Source organism: Mobula birostris, chromosome 4, assembly GCF_030028105.1.
Source record: "Mobula birostris isolate sMobBir1 chromosome 4, sMobBir1.hap1, whole genome shotgun sequence".
NCBI classification, from domain to species: Eukaryota; Metazoa; Chordata; class Chondrichthyes; order Myliobatiformes; family Myliobatidae; genus Mobula; species Mobula birostris.
Window position 1 is genome coordinate 146,527,797 of NC_092373.1, and position 25,606 is coordinate 146,553,402.

A 25,606-nucleotide genomic window follows, 5' to 3' on the forward strand; every position below is an offset into this window, starting at 1 on the left:
GGTTATGGTAATGGAGATGGGCAGTTGGTTTCTTGTTAATTGTTCTTCAGCCCTTGGTATATTGCTGTCAGTTTATGGACACCTTGATTCCTCTGGTAATTATCTTTATCTGTTTTCCCTTTGTAATTTTAAATTGGTGTCTCGGTATTGAGTAATGTTCAGGACTATAGTTCAAAATGCTGTCAAGTAATTTTGCCTTTATATAAGAATGATATCAAAGGAAAACCTGGGAAATCTAATCCAGTAAGTCTAATGTGGGTGATGGGTAATTCACTGGAGAGTATTTTGGGAGATAAGATATAGCAACATCATTATGAACTTGATTAAGTTTTTTTGATGAGATGACCAAATAACTTGATGAGGGCACGGTGCCAGACATGGCTTGTATGGATTTCTGTAAGTTTAAGGTTCAACATGGAAGGCTGTTCTAGAAGGTTAGGAATGGAATCCAGAGAGAGCTGATTTATTGGTTGTTTGAGGTAGAAAGTGGAGAGTGATGGTGGAAAGTTGTTTCTTGGAATGGAGGCCTGTGACTAGTGTTGAATCTCAGGGGCCGGTAATGGACCCATTGCTGTTTGTCATCCAGATCAACAAGTTAGAAAACAATGTTGTTCAAGGTTTGGTTAGTAAGTTTCTAGATGACACTAAAATTGTGGTATTGTTGACAATGCAGAAGGTTATTAAATTTACAGAGGGGTTTTGATAGCTGAGTAAGCAGGCTGAGGAATAGCAAAGGTAGTTTAATTCAGATAAGTGTGAGGTATTGCATTTTGGAAAGTCAAATCCAGGTAGAACTTTCATGACAGGGCCCTGGGAAATGTTGTAAAACAGAGCGCCTTGCAGTATGAGTACTTGTTTCATTGAATATGAAGTCACAGGCACAGGTACAGTAGTCAGGATGGTGAAGAAGGCCTTTGGCATGCTGGCCTTTGTAAGTCAGGGCATTGAGTATAAATGTTGTGAGGTCATGGTATAGTTGTACAGGACAGTGTTGAGGCCGCACTCGGAGTATTGTGTTCCGTTTTGGTCGCCCTGCTGTGGAAAAGGTATTAAACTTGAAAGAGTGCAGAAGAGATTTACAAGGATGATGCCAGGACTTGAGGGACGAAGTTATAGGGCAAGATTGAACAGGCTATGACTTTATTCCTTAAAAACTGGGGAGACTGGAAGGTGATCTTATAGAGGTGTATAAACCGTGAGGGACATAGACAGGGTGAATTCATTTCGTCTTTTTCCCCAGGGTTGGGGAACCAAGAACTAGAGGATATAGGTTTAAGGTAAGAGGGCACAGGTTTAAAAGGAACTTGAGGGGCAGTTTGTTTTCCACAATTGTCAAAAGAGCTACTAGTTGAAGAGATTGGGCGGGTATCAGAGCAAATTTTAAAAGACAGTGGAGAGGTAGATAGATTGGAAAGGTGTAGAAGATTTTGGGCCAAACAGTGGTTTATGGGCCTAAGCGGGTGGGTGAGCCATTTCCGTGCTGACGCCATAGCATTCCTTAGGACTCCTGCGTTTCTAGATTTCTTTAGAAACAAGCCCACATTAAGAATAATATTAGATTCAATTCTTTAGGGCACTTGTGAGTGTTGGATGTTTCTGGAATTATCACAGCTGGGGCACATGATTTCAACCTCACAACAAGATTAAATTTCAGGGTTTTCCCTCTCTATTGTGTAAAGTTTTCAATAAAGATTTCAAATAATTGTCTTTAGTTGATCTGCCTTGTGCCGTGACCTTTCATGGTGCTTTAGTTTTTGATTTGCAATCAAGAAACTGACATTTATCATTTGCCACTTGTCACAATACGTGTAAATGCTGCAAGTAATAACCAGGTAATCCCAGAGGTGGTCAAGCCAATGTTACGTGTACAGTGAGGTCAGTACCAGTTGTGTTGGAAGCTTTGCTGAATTGAATTCGACCATGGAAAAATATAATTTAACTTTTACCTCCTCACCTTGATCTTTTCATTGCATTTCTGTGATTACAAAGCAAAAAAAATGCACGTAGCTAAATACAGAGTACTCAAGAAGGGTCTTGGCCCGCAATATTGACTGTTTATTCATTTCCATAGATGCTGCCTGACCCACTGAGTTCCTCCAGCATTTTGTGTGTTCACATAGTTAACATAGTTTCTTGTGAAATTGTTTTTTAAAGAAATCATGAAAATAGTAGTTTCAAGCTTCATGAAAAATAGTCTAAAGCTTGTGTTAAATGAATATCTGTCCTGATCCAAATCGTGTTGCTACCTCAGTGCAGTCTAGTACAAATCATCAACACAAGATTCTGCAGATATGTCCTATTGAAGAGCCTCAGCCCAAGATGTCGACTGTTTATCCCCCTCTGTAATGAGGCCTGACTTGCTGAGTTCCTCCAGCATTTTGTGTGTGTTGCAGAGTTTAGTTGATCTTGCTGTGATTTGCTCACTAGTGCCCTCTGTTGCCCTTCAGCATTATTAAAGAGAAAGACTGTTCACTGTTTCCGCTTCTTTGGCAGAGATTTCAACAAGTCTGATGCATTGATGCATAGATAAGGTTTGCGTTGGAAAGAGTCCAGCTATGGGCGCTTATGGGCTTGTTAAGCCAAGTGTCAAGTTACCAAAAAAAAACCCTGAAATCACTGTATGTTTTAATTTTGGTTTTATCTTTCCATTTTGTGCGTGGCCTTTAAAAGCCAATAAATTTACCTGCTTTTCTTTCCGCAGGTGCGCTAACCTCTTGCAGAAGCAACACTTTACTGGAATGACATTTACCTCAAGTCATAAGCGGAGGAAGTGGAGCCAGAAAGGACACATGCCCCAGGGGGACCTATTTCTGTGCTGCACCATCTTTGATTGTGCTACGCTTTGAACAACACCTCTAAGTGCTGTATGGTTCTGTATGTGCCTGAAGGGAAAGGGCCGTTTCCCAACACGGGACAGCTTGAGTGCAGCCTCCTGTTGCGAGAGATCGCTTTGTTCCCCGTTGCTCTGAAAGTCCCAGGAAATGTGCTATGACATCAGCAGTGGTGGACTGTGGAAGCCTGGTGTTTGACTTTGCCAGTAATGTAATGGAGAACCACCAGCAGCAGGTCAGCGAAGGGGCATTTCCGCCTCCCCCTCTTCTTTCCAAAATAACTATGCTTCTGTCCTATTTAACATTCATGCATATCCTCCCTTGTTATGCAATGAATAACTTTTGCTGGCACATTGAATCCATTCAAAATCTGGAATACTTTGAGTCTTTAGTACGTAGTCTGCGTGCTTTTCTGCACTTTCTCAACACTGAAGGTGCGACTGCTAACTCTCTAAACATTTGTAAAAACTAATATGTAAAGTGAAGACTCATTATGGGGTGTGGATGTTGCTGGAAATTTAAAATTCATCCATAATGCTGAACTGAGAAGTTAACAGTTAACCACAATGGTGGGTCTGGAGTCACATATAGGCCAGACTGGGTAAGATTGGTAGATTGCCTTCTCTGATAGATATTATTAAACAAGGCAGACATCTATAACAGTATGATAGTTTCATGATAACCATTTCTGACGTTCAAACTTGTTTTTTTTTAATCTATTTGAAACTATAGGAGTCCATGCAGTGTTGAATTGTGACCTTAAGCAGTGGATTGTTACTGCTAAGACAGAAAAACTTTAAGTTTGTTAATCAAAACTAATAAATCACTTCCCTCCTTCAGACAAAACCCTGGGTTGAGACTTAGTCACATCCAATCTTGCTTCCTTTTAAGAGGCAGTACACGCACAGTTTCCGAATAACTTCCCAGACATCCGACAGGCTTGACCAATGACTTCCCTCTCATCTGGATCGGTTCCCTGGAGAAAGATTTCCATTTGCTATTTTCACTGTGCAAGACTGCCCAGCTTGTACACACACTGTACTAAACACAATCACATGCAATGTACTGAATAAATAGAGTGAACAACTTTCTGAACATACAGCCCAGGTTTGATCACTTTTTAATGGATCTTGGAAGTAAATGACTCTTTGGATTCTATAATTTAAACAGGTATATTTTTGTAAGTAACTAATGAAATTTCCAAGATACATAGTGAAGGTACATCATTGGTTCATGCAGCATCACAAGCAGTTACCTCAGGTGCACCTACTTGGAGCTCAAACTATAACCGGCCTTCAGATGTGCTTTATTCTTATTCTTTTCTGAGAAGGAATGTCGCTTTCAAAAGTAACACTTTTTATTATAGCTTTTCGTATTAGTTTTCTGTTCATTGTGAATGAATAACTGTTAATATTTTTGATTCTTACATTGATTAAATTGATATTGCCATGAAATATGGAAATGTTTACTGGTACGATGGTTGGCTGTGAAGCTGTACGCAGAAGCAGGTGAGTAGCCTTTGTGACTGAATTTTATTTTTAGCTCAGTCTGCATTTTTTTGGATCTTTTTTCTACTCTGCGTACGGAATTGGGTGCCGGAATCATCTGTAAGTTGATACTCTTTCATCATTTGAGTATTGTAAGTATACAATAGTGTCTTGCATTACTGCTTGAAGGCATCAGAGATTCAAGTATTCTCTCCTGCTAATTATGTGGTGCACGTTGAATTTTTAATGCCACCAGTTTTGGTTTGCCAGGGCCACTGCTATAGAAGCTGATAAATACTCGTTAAAAGTTTATACAGAATGCTTGGGAGTAGGTTTCAGGTTTCAGTTTAGATTCGGTTATGTTATATCTTTTATAACATTACACCTTTAATATGTATAAATATTAATATCTTTTTGGCGATCATTTGCCAAAATCAGGTATTTTTAGATGCCTGCCACAACTTCTGAGTTCTATAATTGCAGTTAAATTGTTCATGATGCAACTAAACATCCAGAGATGCACATTTCTGCCCATAGAATCAGAATCAGGTTTATTGCCACTGGCATGTGTCATGAAATTTGTTAACTTAGCAGCAGCGGTTCAATGCAATACATAATATAGAAGAAATAAATAAATCAATTACAGTATATGTATATTGAATAGATTAAAATCGTGCAAAAAACCAGAAATAATATATATTTTAAAAATGAGGTAGTGTTCATGGGTTCCATGTCCATTTAGGAATCGAATGGCAGAGGGGAAGAAGCTGTTCCTGAATCGCGGAGTGTGTGCCTTCAGGCTTCTGTACCTCCTACCTGATGGTAACAGTGAGAAAAGGGCATGCCCTGGGTGCTGGAGATTGTTAATAATGGACGCTGCCTTTCTGAGACACCGCTCCTTGAAGATGTCCTGGGTACTTTGTAGGCTAGTACCCAGTTAACTAAATTTACGATCCTCTGCAGCTTCTTTTGGTCCTGTGCAGTAGGCACCCCCCCCCCCGCCCCTTACCAGACAGTGATGCAGCCTGTCAGAATGCTCTCCATGGAACATCTATAGAAGTTTTTGAGTGTTTTTGTTGACATACCAAATCTCTTCAAACTCCTAATGAAGTATAGTCGCTGTCTTGCCTTCTTTATAGCTGCATTGATATGTTGGGACCAGATTATGCGCTTAGAGACCTTGACACCCAGGAACGTGAAACTGTTCACTCTCTCCACTTCTGATCTCTCTGAGGATTGGTATGTGTTCCTTTGTCTTAACCTTCCTGAAGTCCACAATCAGCTCTTTTGTCTTACTGACGTTGAGTGCAAGGTCATTGCTGTGAAACCACTCCACTAGTTGGCATACCTCACTCCTGTACGCCCTCTCGTCTATATCTGAGATTCTACCAACAATAGTTGTATCATCAACAAATTTAGAGATAGTATTTGGGCTATGCCTAGCCACACAGTCATGTGTATACAGAGAATAGAGCAGTGGGCTAATCACACACCCCTGAGGTGCACCAGTGTTGATCGTCAGCGAGGAGGAGATGTTATCACCAATCCGCACAGATTGTGGTCCTCCGGTTAGGAAGTCGAGGATCCAATTGCAGAGTGAGGTACAGAGGCCCAGGTTCTGTAACTTCTCAATCAGGATTGTGGGAATGATTGTGTTAAATGCTGAGCTATAGTCAAACAGCATCCTGATGAAGGTGTTTGTATTGTCCAGGTGGTTTAAAGCCGTGTGGGGAGCCATTGAGATTGCATCTGCTGTTGACCTATTGTGGCGATAGGCAAATTGCAATGGGTCCAGGTCCCTGCTGAGGCAGGAGTTCAGTCTACTCAACCTTTCAGACATTTCATCACTGTAGATGTGAGTGCTACCAGGCGATAGTCATTAAGGCATCTCACATTATTCTTCTTAGGCACTGGTATAATTGTTGCCCTTTTGAATCAAGTGGGAATTTTCGCCCGTGGCAGTGTGAGGTTGAAAATGTCCTTGAATACTTCTGCCAGTGTCTTACCAGGTACTCTGTTGGGACCTTCTGCCTTGCGAGGGTTCACTCTCTTTAAAAACAGCCTAACATCGACCTCCGAGACAGAGATCACAGGGTCACCAGGTGCAGCAGGGATCTCCACAGCTGCAGTTATATTCTCCCTTTCAAAGCAGGCACGGATAGCTGTGCTGGTCTGGGTACCTGACTGCAGATATAGGTTGGTTGTAACATTGACTAGTGTATTTGATCTGTACCAATAAACGTGATTGGTCGGTAGTCTTTACATGCTAACCACATTTTAAACTCTGCATTCTTATAGCAAAATGCACGGTTGACAGTATATATTACTGCCAATACAGATTTTTTTTGGAATGTGTAAGATTTTATTTTAAAAAGTACAAAATAATCCACAACCTTGGTGGTCTGTATACTTTTAAAAATTACCTACAATTAAATATTACTATCAATGCTGCGTAATTTTCTAGTGTATTGGAGTAAAAATTGATTATTGACTATTTATGTATGATACACATACACATGATAATATAAGCTGCACACAAAATACTGGAGGAACTCAGCAAGCCTGAACTAGCTCAGTTATGGCATCCATTGTTCTGATATAGTGCTGATCCAGGATGAAAAGCTCTGACACCAAACTCCTGCTCTGACACTAATCTCCTTGTACAGTGAGCCGTTACATCATTAGTTTGACGTCTGCTTGTTATTATTATTACACATTAAGTGATATGTCACCAATGAAGCTAGCTAACTGTGCATAGAGAAACAGTTATTCTTTTTTTTAATCTTCTCACTTGGTTCCTGATCTAAGTACTTCCAGAATTTGTTGTTGTGTTTTTAATATATTTCAGATTTCCATCATCTGCCGCTTTTCTAACAGTGTAGGGAAGTACTTAGAGGATGTACAATTTACTTTCTCCTGCGGCCACACAGCAGCGATAACCCTGTGGTTTGGCGTGCTTTGACGTTAAAGGCAGAATACTGGTTTGTGTAAAGAATGGTCTCTGCTTCATGCCTGCTGTAGCTTGCTCCCAGTGGCGTCGTAGAGATCCAATTGCACGCAGCAGGGAGAATAGGCATCTGGTCTGCATTCTGCTAATGGAAAACATCAAATTGTATAGCAAACCTGCAAGTTGTTAAATACGTTCTGTGAAATTCTTGTAATATGGTTTCATTCTAAGTTATAAATGTATAGGAAATCACTTATTCCAAAGAAAACGGCATTGTTTCTAAAACCTAGGTGAAATTCCTCTGCAATTGCCAAAACTGCAATCTCAAAACCTGTTGATAGGGAAAAAACTATGTTGCTTCTGCCACTGCTCTTCCAACAGGTACCTGTTCTTTCGTACCCACTCAATTGTATCACCATTCTTTTTCTTTGGAGTTTCCTTCTTCATCTTTTTAGTTGCTGACACCTTGAGATATTATGCTATGAGCTGAGACTTGTATGTTTGCTGATTCGTAGTGAACAGTGCAAATATTCATATAGATAGCTGGTTCAATTCTGTCCTTATCTGGTGCCCATTACACATACGGCTTTGTTGAAGGGGTTGGACGTATGTGGAATTGAGGACTCCAAGCTTATTTTTTCCTTTCTGACTTCTCTGCCTGCATTGTTGATGCTGTTGAGGTGTACTCCAGCCTGTGTGATTTGCAGAAGTTTTAAGACCATTTGGAATCCATTCTATAAATTTTCATTTAAGCAGCTAAAATTAATATTGGAGAACCCATTTGAAAGTGTAGGAAACGAGTGGGTATATTTTTTTCCCTCCTATTCCAGCTTTTCAATGTAAATGTTCCACTTAGATGTTGTATAATTCATCTGAAGCATTTGACATTCAAACCAATTTAACTTTTGGGATTACACCCTTTACCTGTTTGAAGACTTAACCCTTAAATACAGTAAAGTTTTTTAAAAACACGTCAATGGATGACAATCTTATGGTTCTGAATTCTGTAATTAATCTTGTAAATTTTGTAAAATGATTCTCTCATATTTAGCAGTTGATGATTAATGAGTTATGCTGGATTATATTCAATCCGAAGACTAAAATTAAGATAAAACAGCCAAAGTTCATTCAGCCCATCTAATCAACTCATTATTTATAAAATAAAACCAGATTATTCGTGTTTTTCCTCACCATATCTAGTATTGAGTAGCGGGAGCAGTGAAGAGAGAAGTTAAGATTAGCTCTCCTTTTGTGATGGTCTCCTTAGCTTGTGGTACTATTACACAAAGATAAGCAAATTAGTCATGTTCCTGATGGCATTTATGACTAAGTGAATGACAAAATACAAAGAAGCAAAGCCATTAAAAATACTGTGCTGAGAAGAGTATCTTAATGATATCTTTTTACAATTCTGCCTATGTTTCTACTGCCTTGTCCCGCAGGATGCAGAGAAGGGTCCAGGGTACCCTGCAGTGATTGTAGAACCAGTTCCCAGTGCCAGGCTCGATCAGAGCTATGCAGCACAGATTTTGGTCTATGATGATGAAACTTACTTGATGCAAGATGTTGCTGAGGAACAGGAGATTGAGACAGATCCAGCAGAAGCAGGTAAGAACTGTATGGATGGGATGCTTGGAGGTGGGAGCAGGAGTGTGATGGAAATGCATTGGGATTCATCCCAACAATCTGCACACTCCGGCACAACAACTCAGCTGGAGCGAAAATAAGTTGGCCATTTTACCCAGGTTGTAGAAGCAAATAGTTGGAAATAGTTAACGTACAACTGCATTTACTAAATGATTAAATGGATGCTTTGAAACATTGTATTTTCCGTTCTTCTTCCTTACAGCATAGGAGACCATGCAGCCTATTGAGAGTACACCAGCTTTTAAAGCAATCCCATTCCCCCTCTCCCCATTTATTTCCCAGTTTCCTGCCATTTGCCCATCAACTTCACCCTGACTATCCTGCCACCCATCTACATTAGGGATAGTTTAGAGTAACCAGTTAACTTTCCCATCAGCTCATCTTTGGAATCCCCTGAGGGAAACCCATGGGGTTCACAGGGAAATATGCAAATTTGCACAGACAGCTTTGGAAGTCAGGTCACGGGAGTTTTGAGACATCGACCCTACCTGCTGCATCACTATGTCACCCAAATTGATACAGCTTTTAAATTGTTTGCTATATTCCCGTGTGTAAAGCAGATGGTAGTGTACTTGACAGCCAGTGCTGCTCCTTAATTGCCTGTTAAGAAGGTAAGTGTTTCTTTTCTTTTCAAATTTCTCCCTCTATGTAGGTGAACATTGACCTTTTGTCTGTTTGCTTCCACAGAAAATGCTGTGATCAATGAGTGATATTAGGTTGTGCTGAGCATTGTTGTACAGAAATGAGGTGACCAGCTGCCATATTGTGGGGTCTCAATACACAGTAAAACGCTGATGACCCGATATCCAATCATTTGGAAATACTGACAATCTGACTTCTGGCTCTCACATTACTCTGGAGTGTTTGCCAGAAGCCCAGACTTCAAATGAGATGTGAGTGCAGATCTGTGGTTCAGCAGAGAGACCGGGGATGGGGTCTGGATCATGGTCCAGATGTGGCTGGAACCAGGGATGAGTTCTGGAGCTGGAGCTCCATGGTAAGGGATGCAGGCAGCTGGAGGGAGGTTTCGGGAGTGCTTGAACTTTTAGAAATCTATTGACGCAATCAGTTAGTGTGCCGTACTTGTACCAAGGCTGTGTGTTCTGGCCTTACCTAAAGCATGTGATTTTGGGCACCACATAGCATCGCAGTTCGCGTAACGCTATTACAGTAACAGTGACCTGGGTTCAGTTCCCGCCACCGTCTGTAAGGAGTTTGTACCATGTGCCACTGACCACACAGGCTTCCTCCAGATGCTCTGGTTTCCTCCCACGTTCCAAAGACTTAAGGTTAATAGGGGTTCATTGATCACATGGGTGCAATTGGACGATGCAAGCTCGTTGGGCCGAAAGGGGCCGTTACTGCGCTCTTTAAATAAAATAAAATTGTTAGACTCAGCAGACTTGCAGCAAAATTTCTCAGGCTTGGGAAGCATCCAATAGTCTAGAAAATCTGCTAGTCCAAAGAGTGCCGGATTATCAGAGTTTTACTGTTTTGTTTGCATCTTCACCCCTCCCACTTGGCAAGGTGTCTCTTGCTACAGTTGAGCTTGCAAAGTAAATTTAATCATTGAAAGGTCAGGTTACATCAGTGTGGATTGCACCCCCTATTGAGCTTAAAAATCATTTTTTATCATTTACAAGTTGAATCACTAGATCAGCATTGTTGTTTACAGCCTGGAGATCTGGAGATATTGAGCTGGAACTACTTAAGTAGTCTTTTAAAGATTACTGCTATACGAGTCCCCAGTGCATACTGCACTGATGTGAATTAGTTGTACGTTTAACAAAATATAATATTTGCCAGTACACATAATCTGCCATTTGGCCTCTTTCTGCACAATATTACCTTCTCAGGGTGCCCTTCATTGACTACAGTTCAGCTTTTAATACTATCATCCCCTCAAAACTAATCGATAAGCTTCAAGACTTTGGCCTCAATACCTCCTTGTGCAACTGGATCCTCGATTTTTCTCACAGCCAGTTTGGATTGGCAATAACATTTCTTCCACGATTTCCGTAAGCACAGGTGCACCACAAGACTGTGTGCTTAGCCCCTGCTCTACTCGTTTGGTACTGTTGGCTGTGAGGCTAAGCACAGCTCCAATGCCATTTTTAAGTTTGCTGATGACGCCACTGTGTTGGCTGAAACAAAAGTGGGTGACAAATCAGCATATAGCAGGGAAGTTGAAAGTCTAGGCTGAGTGATGTGACAACAATGACCTCTCACTCAATGTCAGCAAGACCAAGCGGCTGATTATTGACTTCAGGAGGAGGAAATCAGAGGTCCATGAGCCAGTCCTCATTGGGGAATCAGAGTTGGAGAGGGTCAGCAACTTTAAATTCCTTGGTGTTATCATTCCAGAAGCTCTGTCCTGGGTCCAGCATGTAAGTGCCACTGTGAGGAAAAACACGGCACCACCTCTACTTGGAATATTGTGAAGATGTGGCATGTCATCTAAACTTTGAAACACTTCTGTAGATGTCTGGTGCAATGTATCAAGCAACACACATCAAAGTTGCTGGTGAACGCAGCAGGCCAGGCAGCATCTCTAGGAAGAGGTACAGTCGACGTTTCAGGCCGAGACCCTTCGTCAGGACTGAAGAAGGGTCACGGCCTGAAACATCGACTGTACCTCTTCCTAGAGATGCTGCCTGGCCTGCTGCGTTCACCAGCAACTTTGATGTGTGTTGCTTGAATTTCCAGCATCTGCAGAATTCCTCGTGGTGCAATGTATGTTAGCTGGTTGCATCAGCCTGCTATGGACACACCAATGCCCACAAAAGGTAGTGGATATGGCCCAATCCATCACGTGTAAAACCTTCCCCTCATCAAGGACCCCACCATCCAGGCCACGCTCTCTTCTCACTGCTGCCATCAGGAAGAAGGTACAGGAGCCTCAGGACCCACACGACCAGGTTCTGGAACAGGTACTACCTCTCAACCGGTTTTGGCTTAAGGTGGCACTGGTGAAGCACAGCAACTACTTGCTGGTAGCGAACAAAACTATTAACTACTTTATTAGTCACACATTTTCTGGAAAACGATCATTGCAATCAGTAGCCTGTAACTTCCCTTTTGAAGTTGAGCTTTTGAACTGTCTGTACAAACTGGCATTTTTTGCAGTGTGAATGAAGCCTTGAAGGTGCAGGATGGTTACGGCACAGTGTGTATGGTCCAAAATGAGGTGGTGGGACCTGGGCCCAGGAACGAGGAATGAGCCAATATTTGGCCATTGCTGAGGGGGGACTGGGAGGTGATTCGTTGCGGCAGAACTGAGGCAAGACAGAGTTAAGGTGGCAGGGCCCAGAGGAAAGACTCGAGTTTTGACGAATTTAAGCACCAGGCTGAATTGGAAAGGTCTGGTACAGGTCGAATCGAAGTAGCAGGGCCCAGTTCTAAAAGTGAGGAACAACCTGAGGTTTGGGCAGTTTAACCACCGGGCCAGATTGAAAAGATCAGGGTGTCGGGGCTGGAGGTGAGGGCAGACCAGTTCAGCTCACTGCTTCGCAAGGTTTATTCATCTCTTCGCTGAACTGAGGCTGTGACCTGCAACTAAGTGGGCTTCTGAATTGGTTGCAGGATGACTGACTTGTTTCGTGGCTGTGGACTCGCTATCATGAACTTCAGTTCCGAATGCAATTTGCTTACTCTTATTGCTTGCATGGATTGTTTTTGGGTTCTACTGGGTTTCTTTGTTTTGTGGCTGCCTGTAAGGAGACGAATCTCAGGGTTGTATATAGTCCACATACTTTAATAATGAATGTACTTTGAACTTGGAAACCATCAGGGTCTTGAATCAGAGGGGATAACTTCACTTGTCCCATCACAGAACTGTTCAACTCATTTTCTCAATACTTATTGCTTATTTTTTCTTCTTTTGTTTTGTATTTGCACAGCTTGTTGTCTTTTGTACATTGGTTGTTTGTTCTTCCTGCTGAGTGGTTTCTATCAACTTTTCATTGATTCTACTGTGTTTCTTATATTTACTGTGAATGCCTGCAGGAAGATTAATCTCAGGTTGTATGTGGTGACATATATGTAATTTGATAATAAATTTACTTTGAATGTTGAACTTGAACTTTTTCATTGATTTATGTCCAATGAAATGTTCCATTTGTTCCCAAATTCTTTATCATCATAACCTCAGTGCTGGACATACTATTTGGTGATTATGTTAATTTTCTCCTATTCACAGTGCGTTTTCAGACACAGCTTTACTTTCATTGGGAATTTGATAAACGTGTCCCCTTTTTCTGTGTGGATTGATATTATTAAGGATCATTGAAGTATTGAAATTTATTAATTGAGTTTATACCTTGTTAAATAATAATTGAATACCTGTTTTTGGATGGTTTGTTGGAAAATGCTTTCATTTTATAACATCTTTGCAGATATATACAATATATCTGTCCACTTTATTAGGTTACACCTGTACACTTGCTCGTTAATGCAAATATCTAATCAGTCAATCATGTGGTGGCAACTCAGTACATAAAAGCATGTAGACCTGATCAGGAGGTTCAGACCAATCATCAGAATGGGAAAGAAATGTGACCTAAATGACTTAGACCGTGGAATGACTGGTGCCATACGGGGTGGTTTGAGTACCTCAGAAACTGCTATGTTCTGGGATTTTCATGCACAGCAATCTTTGGAGTTTACAGGGAATGATGTGGAAAAACAAAAATAAATCCAGTGAGCAGCAGTTCTGTGGGTGAAAATGCCTTGTTAATGAGAGAATGGCCAGACTGGTTCAAGCTGACAGTAACTCAAATAACCATGCGTAACATCAGTGGTGTGCAGAAGAGCGTCTCTGAACATGCAACGTCGAACCTTGAAGTGGATGGGCTGCAGCAGCAGAAGACCACACTGGGTTCCGCTCCACTGATAAAGTCGCCTCTGAGTGCATCCTATGATTTCAAAGCCTCTCACAGGCTCAGCTCTCGTCACCTCTGCAACCTTTTCCAGCTTTACAACCCCTAGATAACCACATTCTTGAAACATACTTTGCGTGGCTCCAGTTTTCCTTGTCTGTTGTTTGCAGCTGTGTGGTCATTATCAAATAGCTTGACTATATTGGGCACAGCTTGCACAATAAGAATAAGTTTTTGTTTAGCTTAAAGACTTCAGGGTGTCTCATATGTGTATACTGGACAGAGTTGTTGCCATGTACAAAACACCAGCATATGGCAGGTGAACCAGTTTAAGCCATATTGCCAGAGGTTTTTCATTGAGTGTGACTTGAATTTTCTGTAATGGACCATTTAACACTGAGAGCTCCAGGCTCAACCATGGGGTTTAGTTTAGAGTATGAGGGAGGGAAGGGGAGCTGTCATGCGACTAGTGAAAATAGTAAGGAAAATTGGATGTCTGTTGCAACTGAGAGAGGTTCTGTCTGCAATCTCTGATATCCCTGTACGTTGTTCTCAACGTTGCTGGGAGTGTGGTAGTTGCTGAAGGCCATTCTTGTGTCACTGCTGCTGTGGCTTCAGCTCTGCCTCACTGTCACACCAGGAAGAGGAGCTCGGTTGCAGAGCTGTGCAGTGATTAGTCAACTGCTTTTCTCTGGCTTCATGAAATCATGCCTTTAGTTGTGTATGAGGCAGAAAATCAACAGAGCTCCAACAACCTGTTCCTCAGCAGCCTCGCACATCCCCATTGGTGGTCAGAGTACAGCGCATAGGAGCAAACGGCAGCTTCATTCAACCTCCACATTCCCTATCCCATCCTGCTGCAATTGCCATCAGCATTCAATATGTTGGATAGAAATCCAGTGTGGACACAATAACTCAAGTATATTTTGACTATAGTGTGTGATTAATACATTGAAAAACCAGTGCACTGTTAAAGTGAATGCAAACTAATAATGTTTAATTAATGCTACTTGTAAATAAACACAAAGTCCTGACGAAATGTCTGGGCCCAAAACGTTGACTCTTTACTCTTTTCCATAGATGCTGCATGACGTGCTGAGTTCCTGCAGTATTTTGTGTTTGACCCTTATCAGTACTACATCTATTAACAGTATTTTGTGTTTGGTCCTTAACAGTACTACATCTAGTAACAGCCATAGATATTGCTAAGATCTGGAAACCAGTCTATATTAGATATAATGTTGATAACTTGCAAAGGAAAACAGAAAGAGCTACAAATGAATTGTAATTGTGGATAACTAGACAATCTTGGTTACAGGCCAACATTGTAGAGAGAAGAAAGAATGTGGAAGGAGAAATTGCAACAAGTTGTATGGATAAAATTCAGCTCGAGAGAAGTATATTTGCTGAGAGTAGGCAGCTCAGGAAAGTACTATGTTAGCTCCCTGCAGCTGAGGCAATAAGGGATATTGGGAGTTGGACATCCAAGATTGGTAGCCTACCTTACAGTGAATAGCAGGGATGGAAAGCACAGACTTCTGAATATAAGTACCAAGACCAGATACGGTGTCTTGGCCCATACAGGCTGGTCAGCATGACATCAGTAGTGGGACAGGATTGATCAGCATTTGGATAGGCAGTCTGATTAGGAGAGGTCATCATGGAAAATTGTGCTTGGTGAAGCTTTCAGAGATTTTTTTTGAAGAGGTAAGCAAAAAGGTAGTTGAGGGTAGCATAGATGAACAGCTATTGTCTGTTTGGATTTTATCAAGGCCTTTAACAAGGCCCCGCGTGGTAGGCTGGTCTAGAAGTTTAATTCCCATAGAATCTGGAAGAGCTAGTGAAGTGGGTTCAAAATCAGCTCAGAGGTCAAAGCAGGAGGCGGTTTAAGGTCACTTTTCAGAATGGAGGTCAGTGACTAGTGATGCGGCAGAGGGGTCAGTATGGGGACCCTTCTTACTCATTATTTATGTAAATGATTTGGCTGTGAATGCACAAAGCTTGATCAGAATCAGATTTAACATCACTGGTATATGGCATGAAATATGTTGCTTTGTGGCAGCATTATATTGCAATACATAGAAGTACAAATTACAGTAAGATGCATATTAAATTAGTGCAAAAGGACAGCAAAAAAAGTGAGGTAGTGTACATGGGTGCATTCTACATTCAGAAATCTGACGACAATGGGGAAGAAGCTGTTCCTAAAATATTGAGTGTGTGTCTTTAGGCACCTGTAAATTCTTCTTGATGGATGATGGGGGTCTTTAATGACGGATGCCGCCTTTTTGTGGCAACACCTTTTGAATGCCTTTTGAAGATGTCCTCAGTGTTGGGGATGCTAGTGCCCATGATGAAGCTGACTGAGATTGCAACTTTCTGCATCTTTTTCCTATCCTGTGCAGAACCACCCCCCCCCGCCCATACCAGGCAGTGATGCAACTTGTTAGAATGCTCTCCACAGTATAGCTGTAGAAATTTGCTCGAAGTCTTTGGTGACATACCAAATATACTGAAACTCCAAACGACATAAAGCCCTTGCCGTGCTTTCTTTGGAACTGCATCGATATATTGGGACCATGAAAGATCTTAAGAGATGTTGACACCCAGAAACTTGAAACTGTTCACCCTTTCCACTGCTGACCCCTCGATAAGGACTGATGTGTGTGATCCTTCACCTTCCCCTTCTTGAAGTCCACTATCAATTCCTTGGTCTTACAGACATTGAGTGCAAGGTTATTGTTGCGACACCACTCAACCAGCTGATCTTTCTTAGTCCTGTACGCCTTCTCGCTACCACCTGAAATTCTGCCAACAACAGTTGTGTCATTGGCAAATTTATAGATGGCATTTGAGCTGTGCCTAGCTGCACAATCGTGGCTGTAGAGAGAGTAGAGCAGTGGGCTAAGCACTCATCCTGATGTGTGCCAGTGTTTTCCGGTGAGACGGAGCACGCTCGGAAGCAGTGGTCTCTCTGAGTCCAAACAGAGGCGCAATTATTCGACTTTTCATCGATGCGGTCTTTCATTGATTCTATTGTGTTTTTGGTCTTACTGCGTATGCCTGCAAGAAAATGAATCTCAGAGTTGTATAAGGTTACGTAGATGTACTTTGATAATAACTTTACTTTGACCTTTGTCTTTTTTTACCATCTTTTAGTAACATTAAGTAAGGCAGGTCTACCCCACCAGTGAGTTGCTCGATAGCAGTGGAGCTGGACGTTGCGCTCTGTGTTACCGGCTACCCAGGGAAGAAGGTGTCAGAGGTGGTGCGCAATCCAACGAACGGTGGAGGAGGTTGTCTTGGACGTTTTTATTGTGATCGCAAGACCCTGATGGACATTGGTAATGTGGGACACCAAGTCTGAGTCACTGGTTCATTAGCAAGACCAACAGCGCGGGAGCTGCGTCGCCTCAGCCGTGGCGTGGAGCAGGCCCCTGTGCCTTGGGGTCGCCTATTGTGGCTCCCGGGGAAGGAGATGCCAGAGCTGGCTGTTTGGAGCTGGATTCCATACTGAGTTGGGGCTGGCCCCTTCTGTCTGTGCTGTAGACCAGAGTTCGCTCAGTGGAAGACAAGCTGGATTGCATTCACCTACGGCTTTGCTTGTGCGAGATGAGGAACTGCTGTGGCTTGTTCTTGTGGCAGCATGGCTCCGGGTCAACATCCATGCACCTTCAGTCTACGGGCCATGACACTCAGGGACTTGGGCTTTATTATTATTTTTGTTTGTTCAATTAAACTTGAACTTGATTGTCAGTGAGGAGGAAGTCAAGGATTCAGTTGCAGAGGAAGGTACAGAGGCCCAGGTTTTGGAGCTTGTCGGTTAGCACTGAGGTATGATGGTGCTGAACGCCAAGCTGACATTAGCAAACAGCAGCCTAACGTAGGTATTGCTGTTGCCCAAATGATCCAAGGCCAAAAGCTGAGCCGGTAAGATTACATCCACTGTATACCTATTGTGGCAATATGCAAATTGCAGCAGTTCCACGTCCTTGCTTGGGCTGGAGTTCGTTCTGGCCATGACCAACCTCTCAAAGCACTTCATCACTGTAGATGTTAATGCAACTGGGCAATGGTGATTGAGGCAGCTCACCCTGCTCTTCTCGGGCAATGGTGATTGAGGCAGCTCACCCTGCTCTTCTCGGGCACTGGTATAATTGTCGCCCTTTTGAAGCAGGTGGGAACCTCCGACTGCAGCAGTGAGAGGTTGAAGATGTCCTTGAACACTCTCTCCAGTTGGTTGGCACAGGTTTCCAGTGCCTTACCCAGTTTACCATGAGGGCCTGAGGTCTTGCAAGGATTCACTCTCATAAAAGATGTTCTGAAGTTGGCGTTCAGGACAGAGATTATAGTAATTTAGCAGTTGACGCAAAATGTTGAGGTGTTGTTGGCAGTGAACCTAGATCAGTTAGACTTGCTTCAGCTCATTCTGTGCTATGTTTCAACAAAACACAGGGGAAATCTTCAGTACTGTAGAAAGTATCCAAAGAGTGACATTACATTAAATGAGACCAGGGAAATGTTTAAATCTGTCGATCCATATAAACTTTGCTGAGGCTCAGAGGAATTGAAAATACCAAGTATGAGAAAATCTGTAGATGCTGGAAATCCAAACAACACACACAACATGCAGGAGGAACTCAGCAGGCCAGGCAGCATCTATGGAAAAGAGTAAACAGTTGATGTTTTGGCCATAGAAGCTGCCTGGCCTGCTGAGTTCCACCAGCTTTTTATATATGCGTAGAGGATAGTTTTGCAACAGTGGGCATGGCTTAAGGTCAATCCACTTTAGGCTTTCTGTCAGTTCAAGAAGGCAGAACACTACTGTTTGGCCTATGTCAATGTGCAATAAGGCTATTGACTTTTCTTCAGTCCATTAAATCATCAGATAGTTCAGAACTTGTTGCCATTGGTAGTTATATCTCATTTCTTTCGCCATATAATGAAGGGTGTACTGCAAATTAATAATTTTTCTTGGAGAGGTGAAATGTAAATGTTCTATTCCACATAGCATTAGATATTTTTTGTTGATTAATTGCTTTTTCATAATACTGTTTAACTTCATTAATATGTTGTCTGCTTTTCAGCTGAGTTTGACCTGCAATTGATTTTTTGCCCCACAATTGATTTTTTGCCCCCAGGATATCATTGTAAGCTAGTCTGTTTTGGTAGCTGCTGTATCTGGACATTAAAGCAACTATTGCAATGTCAGAATACCGCAACGGAAAACTTGTTTCCTTAATTGATGACAAAGGAAGTCTTTGTTAATCCTGTGTGCAGTGCATTGCTCACTTTAACCCTCCCAGTGGTTTGCGTTTCTGTTTTGTGGACAGGGAAGTACTTTCAGATATGATTTTACCACAAACCCATCAAATTTGACTTACCGAGTGGTGATGTTTTCAAGGAAACTAGGGTGAACTAAGGTGCACAAATAAGGTTATGAATTGCAGTGTTAAATAATTACCTGAACCAATTTATAAATTATCATTTCCAATTATGCCTGAAGAATGACGTGAGCTGCTTCAGAGCAATTTTTTTTACTTGGCATTGCCATCAATTTCTAGCTTTCAAGATAGTGTGCTCCCATTTTGAATTTGAAAGCAAAGGCATGAAAGTTGATGTAGGGTGTATAAATCACATGACCCCCCCCCCCATGAAAGCTGATGGGTGTTTGATGTGCATAAATTGTGTGTGTATTGTACTTATATTGTTTCATCTTGTGATTAATACCAAAATAATGTTGTTATTTTGAGCAAATAGAAATGTTTACTGCACGTTAATGTAGAGTTCTGTAAAATAAATATTTTACTCTTTAAGCTAAAGTGTGAAAGTTAAATTGCTAAATCTTATTCCTTATCCATGAAAATATACTAAATTTATTCTGGCTTTAAACATGGTCTGACTATTAATTCAGGTTATGTTGAATAAGGACTGCTGGCCCCAATCAGTAACCATGGTTGCTGCATGCCCATGTTTTCCTGGGCCGGACGTGAGGGGCCTATTTTCCCAAGCCTTATGTCTTTAGAGTTCACCAATGAAATCCAAATGGTGACTAAGTGTTGGGAGGTGTTGAGCAGAAGCATGAACCCAAAATAACTGCAATGCTTAAAGTGGGTTTTTGCCAGGTATGACATATGGTAAGTCATTTTAATGGCTTTTAAATGCTTTTGGCAGAGAAATTCACAAGTTTTTAAAATTTGAAATAATTAAAAATAAAAAAATACATGATTGAAAACCTTAAATGAATGTAGGTAAAAAATCTTTGCTTTCTAGTCTGCGGACTTATTATTCCCATTAAACTCAATTGGGTTTTGTATCCTTACACAGAGTGTAAACAGACAGATTCTCTTCTCCACCTGTCCCCTGCTGCCCAAACCTGTCAGTGTGTCTCAGACCCTCAGCAAGTGCATGCATATTGGGTACTTGGTTACTTTCTAATGACTAAGTGCTGGCCCTTTCAAAAGAAAAGGATTGCCCTCAGTAAAATGCTATGAAGGAGGTAAACTAACCAATGGGAAAACTGATATATTCACTGTACTGAAAATATTTCAGAGGACCTGTCATGAAGACTATCATTTCAGAGGACCTGTCCTGGGCGTAGCACACAAGTGCAATTACGAAGAAAGTACGACCTCCCCTCTACTTCCTTAGGAGTTTGTGAAGATTCAGCATGACATCTAAAACTTCGACAAACGTCTACAGATGTGTACTGGAGAGTATATTGATTGGCTGCATCACAGCCTGGTATGGAAACACCAATGCCTCGAATGGAAAATCCTATCAAAAAAAAGTAGTCGATGCAGCCCAGTCCATCACAGGTAAAGCCCTCCCCACCATTGGGCGCATTTACACAGAGTGTTGTTGCAGGAAAGCAGTATCCATCATTTGGGACCCCCACCTCCCAGGCCATGCTCTCCCCCTGCTGCTGCCACCAGGAAGAAAATATAGGAACCTCGGGACTCACGCCACTTAGTTCAAGAGTAGTTATTACCCCTCAACCATCAGGCTCTTGAACCAAAGGGGATAACTTCACTCTATTTCACTTGCTCCATCATTGAAATGTTTTCACAACCTATGGATTCACTTTCAAGGGCTCTTTATTTCATGTTCTTAATATTTATGGCTCATCTATTTATTATCATTATTATTTCTTTCTTTTTGTATTTGCACAGTTTATTGTCTTTTTCAGGCTGATTGCCTATTATGGTTATTTGATTTATTAAGTATACCCACAAAAAATGAATGTCAGGTTTGTATGTGGTGATGTATATGTACTTGGATAATAAACTTACTTTGAGGTTTAGAGATAAAGACGTTTTATTTTTGCTTCAACTTGTCTTCGGGATAGGATCCTTGTACCTGCTTCATTGTTCAGTGAGGTCATACCTTTCTTAATTAACCTCAGAATCACATTCCTGCACTGACTCCATGTCTTTAGGTTTTTAGATATTAGGGATAAGCCTTGAATGTGGTTGAGCCTCCATAGGCCTCTAGAATTCCAGAGATTTTCTGCTCTCTGGGTGAAGACATTTCTTTGCATCTCAGTTCTGTGTGGACAACTTCTCATTCCCAGACTATTTTCTGGTTCCAACAGCCCCAGCTAAGGAAGACATAATCTTCTCAAACCTTATGAAGAGTTGCCTTCTGGTGAAAAAGAACCCATGGAGTGTTTACAGCAGAGCTGACTTGTGAATAGTCAACTAGAGTGGTTGTAAGAGCCACACACACAAAATGCTGGAGGAACTCAGCAGGTCAGACAGTATCTATGGAAATGAAGAAATGTAGAAAACCTACAGCAAAATACAGGCCCTTCGCCCACAAAACTGTGCTGAAGATCTACTTACTTAGGAAATTACCTAGGGTTACCCATAGCCCTCTATTTTTCTAAGCTCCATGTACCTGTCCAGGAGTCTCTTAAAAGACCCTATCGTATCTGCCCCCACCATCATTGCTGGCAGCCCATTTCATGCACCCACCAGTCTCTGCATTTAAAAAAAAAACAACTTACCCCCTGACATCTCCTCTGTACCTACTACCAAGCACCTTAAAACTGTGCCCTCTTGTGTTAGCTATTTCAGCCCTGGGGAAAAAGCCTCTGACTATCCACACGATCAATGCCTCTCATCATCTTATACACCTCGATCAGGTCACCTCTCATCCTCTGTTGTTCCAAGGAGAAAAGGCCAAGTTCACTCAACCTATTCTCATAAGGCATGCTCTCCAGTCCAGGCAACATTCTTGTAAATTTTCTCTGCACCCTTTCTATAGTTTCCACATTCTTCATGTAGCGAGGTGACCAGAACTAAGCACAGTATCCAAGTAGGGTCTGACCAGGGTCCTATATAGTGGTAACATTACCTCTCAGCTCTTAAACTCAATCCCACGGTTGACGAAGGCCAATACACCATATGCCTTCTTAACCACACAGTCAACCTCTGCAGCAGCTTTGAGTGTCCTATGGATTCGGACCCCAAGATCCCTCTGATCCTCCACACTGCCAAGAATCTTACTATTACTACTATATTCTGCCACCATATTTGACCTACCAAGATGAACCACCTCACACTTATCTGGGTTGAACTCCATCTGCCACTTCTCAGCCGAGTTTTGCATCCTATCGATGTCCCGCTGTAACCTCTGACAGCCCTCCACACTATCCACAACACCCCCAATCGTTGTGTCATCAGCAAATTTACTAACCCTTCCTTCCACTTCCTCATCCAGGTTATTTATAAACATCATGAAGAGAAGGGGTCCCAGAACAGATCCTTGAGGCACACCACTGGTCACCGACCTCCATGCAGAATACGACCCATCTACAACCACTCTTTGCTTTCTGTGGGCAAGCTAGTTCTGGATCCACAAAGCGAGGTCCCCTTGGATCCCATGCCTCCCTACTTTTTCAATAAGCCTTGTGTGGAGTACCTTATCAAATGCCTTGCTGAAATCCATATACACTACATCTACTACTCTACCTTCATCAATGTATTTAGTCACATCCTCTAAAAATTCAATCAGGCTCATAAGGCATGACCTGCCTTTGGCAAAGCCATGCTGACTATTCCTAATCATATTATGCCTCTCCAAATGTTCATAAATCCTGCCTCTCAGGATATTTTCCATCAACTTACCAACTACTGAAGTAAGACTCACTGGTGTATAATTTCCTGGGCTCTCTGTACTCCCTTTCTTGAATAAGGGAACAAATTATGCAACCCTCCAATCCTCTGGAACCTCTCCCGTCCCCAATGATGATGCAAAGATCATCGCCAGAGGCTCAACAATCTCCTCCCTTGCCTCCCACAGTAGCCTGGGGTACATCTCGACGGTCTCAGTGACTGATCCAACTTGATGCTTTCCAAAAGCTCCAGCACATCCTCTTTCTTAATAATTACATGTTCAAGTTTTCAGTCCACTGTAAGTCATCCCTACAATCGTCAAAATCCTAACAATCGACATTTAGGGGTGAGAACCTGAGTCATAGAAAACAAAAGTGCAGAAACATGCCCTTTGGCCCATCTAGTCCGTGCCAAACCATTTAAACTGCCTAGTTCCATCAACCTGCACCTGGACCATGGCCTCCCATCCATGTACCTCTGCAATCTTTTTTCTTAAACATTGAAATTTAAATCACATCCACCAGTTGCGCTGGCAGCTCATTCCACACTCTCATCACCCTCTGAGTGAAGAAGTTTCCCCCTCATGTTCCACCTAAACATTCCACCTTTCATCCTTAACCTATGATCTGTAGTTGTAGTCTCACCCAAAAGCCGACTTGCATTTACCCCATCTATACCCTTCATAATTTTGTATACCTCTAACAGATCTCCCCTCAATCTTCTATATTCTAGGGAATTAAGTTCTACTATTCAATCTTTCTCTATAACCCCTATCCTCCAGTCCTGGCAACATCCTTGTAAATTTTCTCTGTACTCTTTCAATCTTTTTGACATCTTTCCTGTGGATAGTTGAGCAAAACTGCACACAATACTCCAAATTAGGCCTCAACAGCATCTTATACAACTTCAACATAACATCCCACCTCCTCACTGATCTATGAAGGCCAATGTGCCAAAAGCTTTCTTTACGACCCTACCTACCTGTAACACCACTTTGAATGCATTATGGACCTGTATTCCCAGGTCCCTTCGCTCTACTGCACTCCTCCGTGCCCTACTGTTCACTGTGTAAGACCTACCTTGGTTGGTCCTGCCAAAGTGCAACACTTCACACTTGTCGGCATTAAATTCCATCTGCTTTTTTTCCAGTTGGTCCAGATACTGTTACAAGCTTTCATCAGGACTGGAAAGGAAAGGGAAAGATGCCTGAATAAGAAGGTGGAGGGTGAGGAGGAGAGGCGGGAAGGTGATTATTGAAACCAGATGGGTGGGGGAGGAGGCATGAAGTGAGGTGAGAGGTGGAAAAGGCAAAGGGCTGGCGAAGAAGGAAGCTGATAGGAGAGGAAAGTGGATCATGGGAGAAAGGGATGGAGGAGGGGCACCTGGGGGAGGTGATATGCAGGTGAGGAGAAGAGGTAACAGGCCTGAGGGGGAAATAAAGGAGAGGGAATCGGGAGGGGAAGAAATTACCAGAATTTGGAGAAATTGATGTTCATGTCATCAAGTTGGAAGCTACCTAGATGGAATCTGATGAGGTGTTGCTCCTCCAACCAAAAGCGGTCTCATCATGGCAGAAGAGGAGGCCGTGGACTAACATGTCAGAATAGGAATGATGATAAGAATTGAAATGGTTGGCCACCAGGAAATTCCACTTGTTGCGGATGGAGCTGAGGTGTTTGACAAAGTGGTCCCCCAGTCCATGTTGGGCCTCTCCAATGTATAGCAAGATTTTGTCGTCCTTTAGGAAGGAGGTGAGAAATTTTTTGTATTCAGATTATAAGCGCAAATAATATATTTGCCATCTGGCTTTTTTTTCAAGATTAAGCTGTTTGATTCAACTTTAGCCACAGTTGAGGAGGATCTTGGGAATTGTACTGGAGTTATAGAAGAAGAAAGGAAAAGGAAATTGCCTTTAAACTCACGAGAGAGCATAGGCCATCAACTTTTTGCTGTTGATGTTTCTGTAGCAGGCTATTTCTTTTTTTATGAGGTTGAGTTGCTAGCTCGAAGCTCAACCCAGCACGGATGGAAAGCGTGCCAGGGGAGTTGTCTGGGTTCTAACTCGGGATCCTTTGCTCCGAAGTCCGGCGCTGATGCCACTATGCCACCAGCCGGCTTATGGAAGAAGGGAAGTCAGTCAAATGTACATACCATGACAAGCGGCTTTGTGGGAAATCCTGCCGATGTGTGGTAATGAGGTTCTGATTGCTGCACTTTGCTATACATTGCAGGGCATTCCATGCTATAACTTGTGCTTGAAGTTAATGCACTGATCATCCAGAGTAATAATTTAAACATGATAGGTACGCCTTTGGGATGGGAGGGAAATAACTCACATTTACATGAACAATTTAAAAGACAAGTTAAATTGAGTTATTAAATGCATATTTTATGAGGCATCTTTAAACTTACAAATATAACTAATAATTTGAGTTTGGGGAAAAAATTGATGGGGGTAAGGATTTAAACATTTGGGTTTGCTTCTTTCTGCTCTGCTAGACTAAAAGGAGTAAATCCAGTGGATTCAAGGACAGTGGATGCAGTGCTGCTTGCTCACTGCCCCGGAAACCCAAGCTCAATCTTGACCTAAGGTGCCATCTTTGTGGAGTTTGCAAACTTTCCCTGTGACTACTTTGGTTTCCTCTGGCTATTCCCATTTCTTCCCAAATTCCCAATTCCTGAGTGGCCAGTGTAAGTT

General features: G+C 42.1%; 1 protein-coding gene across 13 annotated transcripts in view; it reads left to right on the top strand.

Annotated features, from left to right (window-relative positions):
• LOC140196661 (ETS-related transcription factor Elf-2-like) overlaps nucleotides 1-25,606 on the top strand; it is a 160,693-nt gene that overhangs the window by 67,324 nt on the left and 67,763 nt on the right. For 10 of the 13 annotated variants that reach the window (XM_072256227.1, XM_072256233.1, XM_072256231.1 and 7 more), the window contains 2 exons: nucleotides 2,702-3,066; nucleotides 8,708-8,873. In XM_072256227.1, coding sequence (XP_072112328.1) covers nucleotides 2,989-3,066; nucleotides 8,708-8,873 — 244 coding nt within the window. In that variant the 5' untranslated portion in view covers nucleotides 2,702-2,988. Of the gene's footprint in view, nucleotides 1-2,701; nucleotides 3,067-3,089; nucleotides 3,433-8,707; nucleotides 8,874-25,606 lie in introns of those variants that run through there. The other 3 variants (XM_072256235.1, XM_072256236.1, XM_072256237.1) reach the window with 2 other exon arrangements.